Source organism: Antedon bifida, chromosome 3, assembly GCF_963402885.1.
Source record: "Antedon bifida chromosome 3, ecAntBifi1.1, whole genome shotgun sequence".
In the NCBI taxonomy this organism is placed as follows: domain Eukaryota; kingdom Metazoa; phylum Echinodermata; class Crinoidea; order Comatulida; family Antedonidae; genus Antedon; species Antedon bifida.
The window spans coordinates 22,741,184-22,755,089 of NC_136228.1; the positions used below are offsets into that span (position 1 = coordinate 22,741,184).

At 35.5% G+C, this 13,906-nt stretch overlaps 1 protein-coding gene and 1 long non-coding RNA gene across 2 annotated transcripts in view; one reads left to right on the forward strand and one right to left on the reverse strand.

Annotated features, from left to right (window-relative positions):
- The window catches only part of LOC144838020 (uncharacterized), a 147,293-nt gene that overhangs the window by 48,710 nt on the left and 84,677 nt on the right, over nt 1–13,906 (forward strand). The window contains exon 7 of the mRNA XM_078693357.1: nt 1,205–1,359. Within this exon, the coding sequence (XP_078549483.1) occupies nt 1,205–1,359 (155 nt within the window). The remainder of the gene's footprint in view (nt 1–1,204; nt 1,360–13,906) is intronic.
- Nucleotides 1–13,906, reverse strand: part of LOC144838055 (uncharacterized) — a 65,884-nt gene that overhangs the window by 6,359 nt on the left and 45,619 nt on the right. The window lies entirely within an intron of this gene.

A 13,906-nucleotide genomic window follows, 5' to 3' on the forward strand; every position in this document is an offset into this window, starting at 1 on the left:
GTGATTCGATCGATCGCGTGAAAGGGTAAACAAATAAATGAACTGTAACTTTGTAAAAAGCGCCATATAAATGTAATAAAGAAAAAAAACAAAATAGCAAAAACACTTTAGAATGCAATTAATATTAATTAATAATATGAACTGAATATTTCAGAAAAAATAGAAATTAGATGGGATATATTATATGAAGTTATAAACAAGTATACTGTATTATAATAAAGTTTTAAAGGAAAATCATACAGATTAGTAAATTTTTCTTTTCTTACCATTTGTGATGCTTGAAAAAAAAAACAACAAAAAACTCTTTGACATTGAAACTACTGCACACCATGTACTTGCTGTGTACCTATTATTGTTGTATTACTTACTTAATATTCATCACCTTGGACGATAACATTCTGTGCGGGTAAATCAGTCCTAACTTATTCAATAATTGACCCAGGCAAACAAACAAAAGTTTACCGATTTAGAGGCTAATTTTTCACCAAATGACAGGTTATTTTTCATGGAACTCTTTCATTTTAGCATTATAGTATTTATATATAACAGCCTATGGCGTCAAAAACTATTTTTGATGAGCAACGAGATGTTGTTTCTAGGCTACTTTTCACGTTCGACGTAAGGACTATTATTATTTTTTAGACCCGCTATATATTTTGTACAAATATTTAAAGTATTTCGAAATAAAACTAAGCAATGATTGATGATCTTTTGACCTAAAAACTCCAGAGTTTGATGTTGGTACATTTCATACCAAAACACTGGTGTGTCCCTGCAGTTCGGAAAACGTTCAGCTGTTCAACCCCGCTGTTTTGAACTCTGGAGTTGTTGGATTTTACCTTTCACAACACAGGGACATCAACTCCAAAGTGTCTCCGGAGTTTTGCTTTTGGTGTGAAAGGGGTATTAGCTAAGAGAACTCTTGACACGAGCTACTTGGGTTAAAGTGCATTGTTTTTCTCTTTTTATCACAATTAACCTTAGAACGCACATTTAAGACAAGAAATGACCTGGTTTAATGTTTTTAAATTTTTAAATTAAATTATTTTTACAAAATGTTAAAAATTGCAGATCTAGTGTCTTTAAATCGTCTTATCTTGTATAGATATAGGTATAACATTAATATTTAAATTAAAATTGATGACTACACATGAATGCAATCTATGTACAAAATCATTATTATTGTCATTGCTTTAATTTATAGAACTATTGATCAGCTTGCGAGTGAGAACAAAGAACTGCATCTCACAATAAAACACTTAGAGAAAACAATATCTGCACTACATGACAACAACCTATGTAGGTTGGAAGTGGGCAAAATCATGGATCATCATTCATCAAATGTTGATAAAAAGACAGGTGAACTAGAAGTGAATTACCTTTTGACTGAGACTTTTCATCCCCTATACTGCGTTGAAACACTGGTTCTCGTCAGATCACCGAAGTTAAGCAACGTTGGGCCCGCTGGGAGACCGTCTAGAAATAGCGGCGGGTGCTGTATATATCGGAGAGTGATGGTGTAATAGTAATATCGGACTAGCATGTGATAGGCATGGGTTCGAGGTTATCTGTACCATACTAATTGCATCCTTAGGCAAGATGCTTTACTCTCATTGCCTCATCCTTCGGATAGGATGTAAAGCCGTTGGTCCCGTGTACTTAACAGTGCACGTTAAAGAACTTGGTACACTATTCAAAAAGAGTAGGGGATTGTCTCCCAGTGTGCTGATCTGGTAGGCGCTTCACTGCTGGCTGCCGTGGTTCCGAGGAAGGCCTAATCCGAATTTCCTCAGTTTCCAGTTAAACTTGAGGACCAGAATGCATTACATTTAACATTTATTTAACATTTTAAAACTCTGGTAAGCCTTTTGTTCAACAAGGCCATATACATGGCTGCAGTCTCGTGCTCAAGTTAGTGTTTACCGACCAACTGACCGACCAACCAACCGCCATAATGAGCTGCTGTTGCACGCGACTAAAAATTGGGTGAAAACTCTCTGTCTGTCTGGAATACCTTGCCCTGCATCTTACCAGAATTCCAAATCGATGGACTCGAAGTGTCAGTTTGTCCCTATAGTCCATGGGATTTAGACTTTTAACTCAAACAAATTGCAAGAAAAGGTTTTTTTGATGAATTGTGTTCTTTAGACCCTACTGAACACATTTATCAACGTTAGGACATTTTTCGACAACGGGAAGTAGCCTAATTTGCATAATTAAAAATGGCCGCCATTTTTAATAACGTACTATGTATCTTGGAAACCGCTAGTCACAGATACTTAATTATGGTGTTAAAATCGTTAGAATATATGTTTTTATATTCACTTTAATGAAAAAGTTTGTCCAAAAATGAGTGGAAGTGCTATTTCTAACATTATTGACCTTTGACCTTGATTTATCATATCTCAGCAACCACTAATCGGAGATATACAAATTAGGGCTTAAATTGTTCAGAAACTACACATTTATATCCAGTCTAATGGCATGTTTTTGTAAAAATGGCCGATTCTAACATTATTGACCTTTGACCTTGATTTATCATATCTTAGCAACCACTAATCTGAGAGACACACAATATGGCTCAAACTGTTCAGAAACTACATATTTATATTTAATCTAATGGCATGTTTTTGTTCAGATTCTAACATTATTGACCTTGACCATTAGAACATGTAATTTGGCACTCTAAAATGTAAGAGTTGCAACGTTGACTTATTATGTTTAGTTTAAAGTAGGCCATGGTACATTAAATGTATAAGCATAAACTATTGCATTCATTCATAAACTGCCTACAAGTTTACATGTTTGTTTATTTTATTTCTTATCGTCTTCGCAGCGAAGCTGAATTACAAGATATTTATATTAAAAGCATTAAAATGATGGTTAAAAAATGGTAAAAATTAAACCACATAGAAACATGGTACATACACAATACATTCACGTAAAAAAGGTACAAAAACAAATTATAAAAGGTAAAAAACTATACACCACTAGTAGTCATACTGTATATGGTTATTGAAATAAATAAATAAATTCCATAAGAAACTGAGGTTTTAACTGTATACGGCGAAAATATTGCAAGTGGTGGTCAGCCTAATTATGAGTCTCGATTTTAATAATTAATTAAACTAAACTAAATATGTTGCATTAATATCGACCTTTTAAAATTCCAGTTGTCAACAATGCGTCTAGTAGTAGAAAAGGCCTTATTAATAATGTTTCAACCTAAAAGAATGCCCTCAAGAGTGATGCTATCCTTACTGTACATGCACTTTAAATTACCACCATATTCTAAACAAGTAGTGCCAAATCACATGTTTTAATGAATGCCTACATGAAGAAGATTCCAGGTTTAAAAATCCTTTTCAAATATAGTTCAAATGTTAATGACCATACAATAGGCCATTATTGGACATAAGGTGTCATTGGACTCTATAGAAACATGTATGTTCTGAACAATTTGACAATAAAAATAATTTCATATGTACAATATTTTCAAAGTTATGCGATTTTAAGTAGTGCAAAGTTCAAAGGTCAATAATGTTAGAATCGGCCATTTTTTGCAAAAACATGCCATTAGACTAAATATAAATATGTAGTTTCTGAACAGTTTGAGCCATATTGTGTGTCTCTCAGATTAGTGGTTGCTAAGATATGATAAATCAAGGTCAAAGGTCAATAATGTTAGAATCGGCCATTTTTTGCAAAAACATGCCATTAGACTGGATATAAATGTGTAGTTTCTGAACAATTTAAGCCCTAATTTGTATATCTCCGATTAGTGGTTGCTGAGATATGAGAATTCAAGGTCGAAGGTCAATAATGTTAGAAATAGCACTTTCATTCATTTTTGGACAAACTTTTTCAATAAAGTGAATATAAAAACATATATTCTAACGATTTTGACACCATAATTAAGTATCTGTGACTAGCGGTTTCCAAGATACAGAGTACGTTATTAAAAATGGCGGCCATTTTTAATTATGCAAATTAGGCTACTTCCTGTTGTCGAAAAATGTCCTAACGTTGATAAATGTGTTCAGTAGGGTCTAAAGAACACATTTCATCAAAAAAACCTTTTCTTGCAATTTGTGTGAGAAAAGGGTCATTTTTTAGCTAAATCCCATGGACTACTAGAACCGAAACTTTCAAGAAAATTTTTATCTACAGAGCACCAACCTATCTGATCATCTGTTAGCATATATCGTGTAAATCTTAACCTTAAAAAAGAAGGTTTTGAATTCAAGTCTCGTCAATGTTTTACGTTGTGAATTTTTAGGCTACATGCCATAATTGCCCTGACCCTCTATGACTAAGAAAACAATGCAGTAGACTATTATTACGCAAAGTCTATTAAGAAATCCGAGGAAAATCCCCGCCGTATTTAGTTATGCCATTAACAATATAAGGCAATTACTTCTTCCAGTCCCGTTGTTTACGTTTTTGTAAAATTTACGCTGTTGTTATACGTTTGTAATTAAATACTTAAAAATAATGTAGATTGTCAGTGAATTGTATAGTATTTTCGTAGATAATAATTATGTTGATAATCAGAACATTTCAGGGAAAAATCTAACACCCTATGAACCTGTATGGAGTGTAGGCTAGTCCTAGACTTTTACGCTTTTATCGATACATTCAAAATGTGTGTTTTTCTTGAATTATAGACCACGATTGGCACTTTCAAACGTACATTGAATATACAAGCAATTATAAATTCGTAATAAATTAATGTAGTACGAGATGGAGTTTTTCCGTTAGAGAATTGGTTGTTTCACAACGTAAATGACAAAATTGACAACAGTGGGACATGAAACGTCTCCTTTCAGCTAAGATCAGACCATTCCATTTAATGAAAGGGTATATATATAATTTATTATTGCCTGAAGTCTTTACACAAAAATATTTTTGCCAAAATAATTTAAAAAACAAACATAAATTTGACAAATGACATTTTCCAGATTTAAATGTTTTTAAACATCCTAAACTTTAAGTTGTGCCTTGTTCAGTTGGGACAGTAATTCCGAATTCACATATATATAATAGCCAAAGCTTAATTTGAATGATTCATGTGATTTTACCAAACAATAAATAATAAAAGATATCATTTGCTCCATTTGAGCAGTATGCGATGAGTCGTCACATAAAATTGCATAGCAGTTATCTTCTCTTAGATTGTCTCACCAAGCGTAATGGCAATTTCTCTCTGTACACCAGTTGCTTTATGAAATGTGTTAAAAACAATAACATTTTAAACTAGAATTTAATTCGTCACTTTGACGAATTATAGGTGATCATTTTTATCATTTTACCGAAATTAATTTTTGTTTAACATGCACGCACGTTAACATACGATTGGAAAATGTTGATGTATGCCATCCTATTATACGTTTATAGTGCTAGGTTGTGCCTATTATATGCCATATACAATATGTACAGTATATACTGTATATCTATATACAGTGTAGCATAGGTGAAATTACAGGCCACACATCATGTTCTAATTTTTTGGTATGATGGAGTTATCAAAATAAACTCGAAATTGACAATTTTGAAAGATAATGAATTGAGCAAATAAATATAAGAAATGGAAGAGAATTTGGCACGTAGAAGCGCAATGCGCGCTCTTTGAAATTTGTATAACTTTGACGAAAAAGATGAAAAAACTACTTTTTAACGTCATCTGGCCATATGTTAACGTCACAACATCCGATAGGCTTGATTTTTATATGAATTCATATCTACATTTCATCAGCTTTCATAATAAATTATAATAATCAAGGTAACGTTCAATTCTGAAGAGCTGTAAGATATTTAAATTTACGGCGAAGTTGAAATTACACGACCTACGTTATTCAAGGTTTTACGCGTGATGACGTCATCAAAATGAAAATAGGGGCAAGTCATGAGAAAGCCAATTAATTGAGCAATCACATACTAAAATTTTAGCGAAAATCGGGCACAAAATAACAGAGATGCGTTCTATTGAATGTGATAATTATATGACGAAAGAGAAAAAAACTTAATTTTAAATTCAAGTGGCCATTTGATGACGTCACAACATTTTGTACGTCAAATGTGTACATGAATTCATATCTACAACTCAATTGCTTCCCGAATAAGTTAAAAAAATTGGGGGTCATCTTGCATTCTGAAGAGTTATTTTCATTTTAAAAAAGACCTATTTTTCACCATTTTCAGAACTTTTGTGAAATTAATGTGCGCATTTTGTCATTTTTAACGTGCTCGTATAGCGTTATTTTAAGTCGGAACAGACTCAAATTTGGTGAATGTACTAAGGATGGTGAGTAGAATGTGATTTGTAAAAAAAATTATATTTTTTACGCATTTTAAAAATTGCGCGCGCAAAAACGCATTTTTGCGCAGTAATTTTTTTAAACACGCAAATGGCCTAATTCATGCTCTAAATTGATCAAAACTTTATTTGGAGCTTTTTAAATCTTTAACGCGCAATTTCACGTGCATGACCTTGAAAAACGGAAGTTTTTATTTGTTAATATTTTTATCCTTCACCTGAAGTTTACGTATAGTGAATTTTATTGATATGTGATAAAGAGTTATGGAGATATGATTGATAGTGTGATTTCACAAAATCGCGTATTAATGATGTCACGGTTGAGTGATCACGCTGAAAAGCTTACTATGGTTAAGTTAAAGTATTTAAAAGACATTGTAAAAAAATTGTGATCATTGACATTTAACTTTTTGAGATAATTGTTACACAAAAAGTGTACAGAAAGAATAATAACAACACGGAAAACAATAATAAAGATTTTGTACAATAACAATAGGTGATCATTTTATTCTAAATGATCACCTAAAAATCACTTTCTTCTCTTCAATAAAACCTTAGGCATAAGCTAATTGTTATTTGATACAGTAACCACAATATCACCTTAGGCATAAGCTAATTGTTATTTGATACAGTAACCACAATATCACCTTCTAACCCTTCAAAATAAAACCTCAGCAGGCAGCACATTTGGCATCAACTGTGAGAAGTTGATGGAAAATCTCCGACAAATTTGGTAAAACAAAATGCAAAATGTTTACAGGACCAATACATTTAGCACTGTCTATTTTCTTCGGTAAGCCAAAGTTGTTAGTTTCACTTAATGCTTGAAGAATACGAATGATAATGTCCTTAAAAACTGATTTGATAGAAGCATCACAAGATAGCCATCTAATTGTTTTACATGCTTTTTTTTAGCTTTCTGGTTACTATTTTCTTTGCATTTTCACCCAACTGAAGAGACTTTTATACTTCTTGTTGGCACTTCTGGTAAGCTGCCACTTTTTAGGCGAATGTTCAAACAGCTTCCATAACTGAGTGATAATTAGTTGCATATTGTCAATGTGTTTAAATGCATCATTTGAATCATCACATTCAAGGGCTACTCTATGGCAAATACTAATATATATCAATGATAGTGAGATTGATTTCCCTGATTTTGAAGCTAGGCCATTTTAATGTAACTAGACCTCTTAGTTTTGAAATTTGCAGTTTGTTTTCTTTGGTCTTCCATGAGAATGTGCAGATGTTGAATCCTCTAGCAAGTTATTAATGGACTACCATCTGTTGAAGAACCAAGATTTTACTGACTGCAACAACTCACTGATGTCTATAAAATTTAGATACAAATGCATAGGCCTATATATAAATGTATAACACAGCCATCTTCAGCATGTGATTATTTTAATTGCTGTTTAAATGCAACTTCTGTAATGATTTCTCATACGACCCTCCGGATTTAAAAAATTAATATGGACGTGTCCTGAAATCCCCTGAAAACGCTATGTTATTTTTGTTATTTACACTTAGCTGGTCACAATTGTTCGCCAGATGAGAAGCTGACGTACACTTTGTTGATTTATAAACACTAGGCCTTACTACAAGAAGTAGGCCTACTATGTGTTTAGGTTGAAGATGTGATATTGTTATTGGTTATCCACACTTGGCGGATAACCCCTTGTTATTGTCACGATCTTTTTTTTCTTCTATCTTATTCTTCTTTCTTTCCACAAATTTTGTCCGCAGCGTATCTCTAATTCTGGACAACATAAGATTGTATAACTTTGTCATAAGATTGACCTGTAGCTGTAGATGTGCAAGAAACTTTTAGAAAGAAGAAAGATTTAGAGTCACACAGCAATTTTATGAATTTCGCGTATTTAACATAGATCGAAACCCATATACCAATTCAAATTGAAATTTAGCAAAAGTGTAATTTATATCATGCGCTAACTTTCTGTGGAAAAAAAATGGCATGTTTCACAGAAAGTTATACGCGCACGCGTGTTTAAAATGCGAAAAATCAATTTCTAATCAACTTTCTACGCGTTTCATGTAATTTTAAGCATGTCAAAAATTCAGTGCGCCCGTAGAGCTAAAACCATCTTTTTTTGCGTGATTTATTTTTTTCGAGCCTTTTCTAGTAATTTTACCAACTTTCAAACGCTTTCGACTTAAAATCACGTCATACGAGCACGTCGAATTGGACAATTTGCACGCGTTTTTTATGAAAAAGTTCAAAAATTTGTCAAAATTATGCCTTTTTTTAAACAGTCATAGATTCTAAACTACATGGTGAACTTTTTTTAAATTACATATTCTGGAAGATGATGAGTTGTAGATATCGAATCATGTATCAATATGGCTAACCGGACATTGTGATGTCATCGTATGGCCACTCAAATATAAAATATAGGATTTTTGTCTCTTTCGTCATAGCTTATCACATTTAATAGAGCGCATCTTCACTTAATATCCGTATTCCATTTCCCCCATATTTTTATATTTTCTAGGTCAATCAATTATCTTTCGCATGATTTACCGTTTTTAAAATTTTTATGACGTCATCATGTGCAAAAGCGTGAATAACTTTGGATTCTTATTTTCATCATTCCAATCAATTTCAATATGTTATAGCTACTCAGAATGAAAAGTGATACTCATGATTAAAACGTTTTCTGGAAGCTGTTGAATTGTAGATACGAATTCATGTACAAATTATGTGCATTGGATATTGTGACGTCATCATATGACCAGTTCAATTATAAAAGTCGTAATTTCATAATTTTCGTCATAGTTCATGACATTTAAAATCACGGCCTATATATAATATTGTTTCAACTTCCTTAAGGAATACAGACGTTGAACACCTTTAGATTTTCAACATGACTTCCGTGGAATGTGATTAACATTTTTTCTGAATATAAGCCCTTTGGTTTTTTTTAGAATTAATACACAAATAATTAGTATTACACCAATCTAAAACCCTTGATACTTCTTCTCTATACAAATTCATCTCCTCCTGTAATAAGACCAGTAAAACACATATCATCCGCAAACTTGATAAGGTTACATGAATTAACATTACATCTTAAATCACTAACATATATTGAAAATAAAAGTGGGGATGACACACATCCTTGCGGTGTTCCCGTATTTGGGTCAATATAATTCAAATTAATTGTTGACCTTAACTCGTTGACATCTACCAGTAACAAAATTGCTTATCAATATCCATGAACATAAATAAGGATTTACATTAATTGTTATCAGCTTCCTCAATAGTACACTTGGCCGAATAGTATAATAGGGAACCAGGACTAGTAAACATGTTGCAAGTTGTATTTCTTTGTAATGTATTTCTTATAATAAAATAAAACATAGTAATCCAGCAAGCTGCCTGGTAATTCAAAGCAATCTCTCTAAATAATAATGCAAACATGTAAACTAATAAATTCTTTCACCACAAACAACAGGCTATATACTCTTGTTCACTTGTGGGCGAGATATCGATCAGCGTTCTTGGATACGTAAAAAGTTATCCATATCTTTGCAATATCATTCACAACAGCCTTAAGTTTATTGTCCACACACAAGTCCAAATCCTATTTTTTAACAATATTTAGAAGCATTTACCAACAACAACTAATAATGTAAACTGGTCTCTAAAGTGTAGCATTGTGCCTGCTGATGAACATATTAAAGACCCATTCCCTACATATCTTAGATCTAATTTAAGGTCACAAACTACATTTAATGTAAAAATAAATACTATATGGTCCTATTGAGATAACTTTGCTAGTCTTTAAACGGTTAAAAATGTGAAAATAAGTTGATTCTAATCATTTTAGCGGCCCGCTATAAATCCCAACATGCATTGAGCGCGGATTGATATTTCTGTTTTTGTTCTGTAATTCACCCATGTTCGTACGTTACCGATGTTTACCAGCTAGGCCTACAAAACTAAGCCTAGTTAGGCTAGGCCTAAAGAATGCCCACGAGAGGACATTCACCGCGAACTACTTAGGTAGTGCATTGTTTCTCTCTTTTTATCATAATTTACCATAAAACGTATATTTAAGACAAGGAATGACCTGGTTTAATGTTTTTAAAGTAATATATATGCATTATTTCTACAAAACGTCACAAATTGTAGGCAATGGGTCTTGACCTTCTTAAAAAGCCCATCTGCACTACTTGTCACGTCAGTGACTCTGGCAAGTTCCCATAGGTTCCCTGGACTGTTTACCATTTATGTCTTGTAGTCTGTAATAATTGTAGGTATTCATGTTTATATCGGTGCCAAAACTCATTTGCTAGATGCTGCACTATCTCCCAGTTCCTGAAATAAACCTGGTTTGAAGTAACTGAAACATGAAATTAAGAGTTAAAACGTGGTTAGGTGTTATTTATTCTAATGAACTTGAATTGACAATGTTCATAACTTCAGCGAGTAACATACAAAATACTTTATCCTGTAATTGTTCTCCATGTTTATCTAATAACGATTGGAGAGCATTTCGAACATTTGCCTTGCAGTAGTAACGTTAAAGGAATTATAGCAATTAAAAAAAATCTTTTAACATTGTCTTTGCTGACAGATTTCCATTCATTATGAGCCCCAACTGACTAACCGACCGACCAACATAGTGAGCTGTAGAGTTGCGTTACACGCGACTAAAAAGTGGTCGGTTTGCCTTTATTTGGAGAGGGATGCGTCCACAAGCGTAGACCATTTTCAGCAACGAACACTTTGAATTAGACAATTCGCGCGTGTTTTTTTAAAGAGTCATATTTTCTAAAGTAAACAGTGAAATTTATTTTTATTACATATTCTAGGAGTTGATGAGTTGTAGATATCGATCATGCATCAATAAGGCTAAACGGACATTGTGACGTCATCGTATCATATCATATAGAATATTTGTCTATTTCTTCATAACTTATCACATTTAATAGACCGCATCTCTAATTATCAATATTCCATTTTCCTTCAGATTCTGATATTGTCTAGGTCAATCAATTATCTTTCACGTGATTTACAATTTTTAAATTTTGATGACGTCATCATGTTCAAAAGCGTGAATTACTTGGGTCACTTATTTTCATCATTACAGTAAATTTCAATATGTTATAGCTCCTCATAATGAAAAGTGATACTCATGATTACAGTAGTGGTGTTAGTAGTCTATGAGTGCTAGCTTACCTGTATAAACCAACAATAGCCCGTGCTCTCCAGGGGGAGGGCTTTAGATACGAAAGTGAAAAGATTCTAAAACACCCCTGTATTATAATGGACCAGTCCGCAACCACGCCCTCATGTGGGAACGTTCCAATGTACCACCGTCATCATTTTCCGCTTAATTGACTGCGGGGACGGCGGGAGGGAGTTTATACAGGTAAGCTAGAACTCATAGACTACTAACACCACTATTGGTTTGTGTAGTCTATATCGTGCCTAGCTTACCTGTATAAACCGACAATAGCCAGATTAGCACCGGACTAGAACTAGTCGGCGGTGGGAGTAAGTTAACAAAGAGCAGAGCAAGTAAAGTGTACATACCTTTAACCTAGGCTTTAGCACTGCTGCTGCTACTGGCGCCATGGTTGCAGAAATGTCCCTTAAATAATGCGCAGTAAACTTAGACTGTGTCCGCCACCATGCCGCTGTCATAATGTGTGATATAGAAACACCAGCGTACAATGCCCAGGATGTAGCAACACCTCATGCATATGTGCCGGCGCTGTCTTAAGCGATAGATTGTATAGCGAAGCCTTGCTCGAACGGCGGGCGTGTGAGTGCGGATAGAACAACGATTACGACCTTAGACGGAGGTCGCTCTCTGAACATACCGCGTAACAACTGCGGAAGTTGATACCGTCGAGCCATCCTTGAATGGCGGAGTAATGGCCACAACCGCGGACCGGTAGCCTGACACAGTGCGTACTTGCAAGCCTGATTCGTACAGCGAAAGAAGTGTCATAGACGGTGAGAGTCGACTCTCTTCTACATTTGGCCGCCAGGGTGGCTGGGCCGTCCGGAATGCCCGAGTCTCTAAGCTGATCCCTGACAATGGCCAAACAGTCAGGTTCAGGGATTGTAGGTTGATCGCTGAGAACCTTGCACGATTTTGCACCAGTAGATCCGTGCAGACGTTAGAAGACTAACAAGAAGTGGATACCACGCTTGACGGGGCCAGAACGGTGTGATCAACAGAACTCGGCATCGGAAGCGCTGAATGTGAGTCGGTACTATTGGTATGATTGATATTGGCGGGAACGCGTATGCCCATAGGCCGTCCCATGACATGGACAGGTCATCCACCGCCCACGCATGTGCATCTCGGTATCGACTGCAGAATGTTATGTTGTGGCGATGCACCAGTGTAGCAGAGAGTCGGAGACTTCGTTCCTCCTTGTCGGTTGATGTATGCGACCACGGTTGTGTTGTCCGAGCAAATATGGACGTGTGAATTTGTTATGTTTGGAAGTAGCGCCTTCAGCGTTCGGTCTACTGCCCAAAGTTCTAAGAGATTGATGTGGGCTAACGCCTCCTCGGCATTCCAAACGCTGGAGTCATTACTTTGGTTGGAGCAACCACCCCAACCTGCTTCGGACGTGTCCGTTTCTATTCGGGTGTCCGGAATTGATCTCTGAATTGATTTGCCCACTAACAATTGGCCGTCCGTTAGCCACCATTGGAATTGCGTTATAATGAACTTTATTAATGAGTCTGAACCTGGCCGGTAGAAGGTTAACAGATGAAGTTGCAGCGGCCGCATCCGTAGCCGACAAAACTAGATCTACAAAGATGGCTAGGAAACCTAGCATTCTCAGCCAGTCGTATGCTGTCGGAGCGGAAGTGGTAATCATGCCTTGTATAGCAGCAAGGGCTTTGGTTACCCGTTTCTGTGAGGGGCACACTCTGCCTGACACGAGGTCTATCTGCGCTCCGAGATAAATGGGATGTTGAGTCGGCACCAGGCACGACTTCTCCCGGTTCACTAAGAACCCTACGTGTTCCGTTATTAATAATACATAAATATGTGAATGCCGTTCTTGTGAAAGAACGCACCGAGCACTTGAACGATGCGCGTGAACATGCGCGGGGCCGTTGATAGGCCAAATGGCATTGCAAAGAACTGGTAGAGACAACTGTTGATTCGAAACCGCAACCAACGTTGGTCTTCTTTTGCGATTGGTACGTGAAAGTATGCATCTTTTAAATCTATCGATGCGGCCCAGTCTCCTCGTCTTAGCCCTAACAGGATCGATGAGACTGTCTCCATCCGTAACCTGCGGGGCCGGATAAATCGTTTATTCAGACGTTTTAGATTTAGAATTAGTCGCCAGTCCTCCGAGGACTTCTCGATTAAGAATACGGTTGATTCGTGGCCCGAGTCCGCATGATGTTCTTCGACCCTTACTACGGCTCCTTTGTGGAGCAGCGTGGCAATTCCGTTTATAAGCCCTCGTTGCTTTATTGGATCTTTGGGGATTGTGGTTGGACGAGGACCTCCTCCATAACCAATTATTTAATTGTCAGTTACACTAATTGTTCTGTTTGTATTTTTCACTTTTTATGTCATGTTT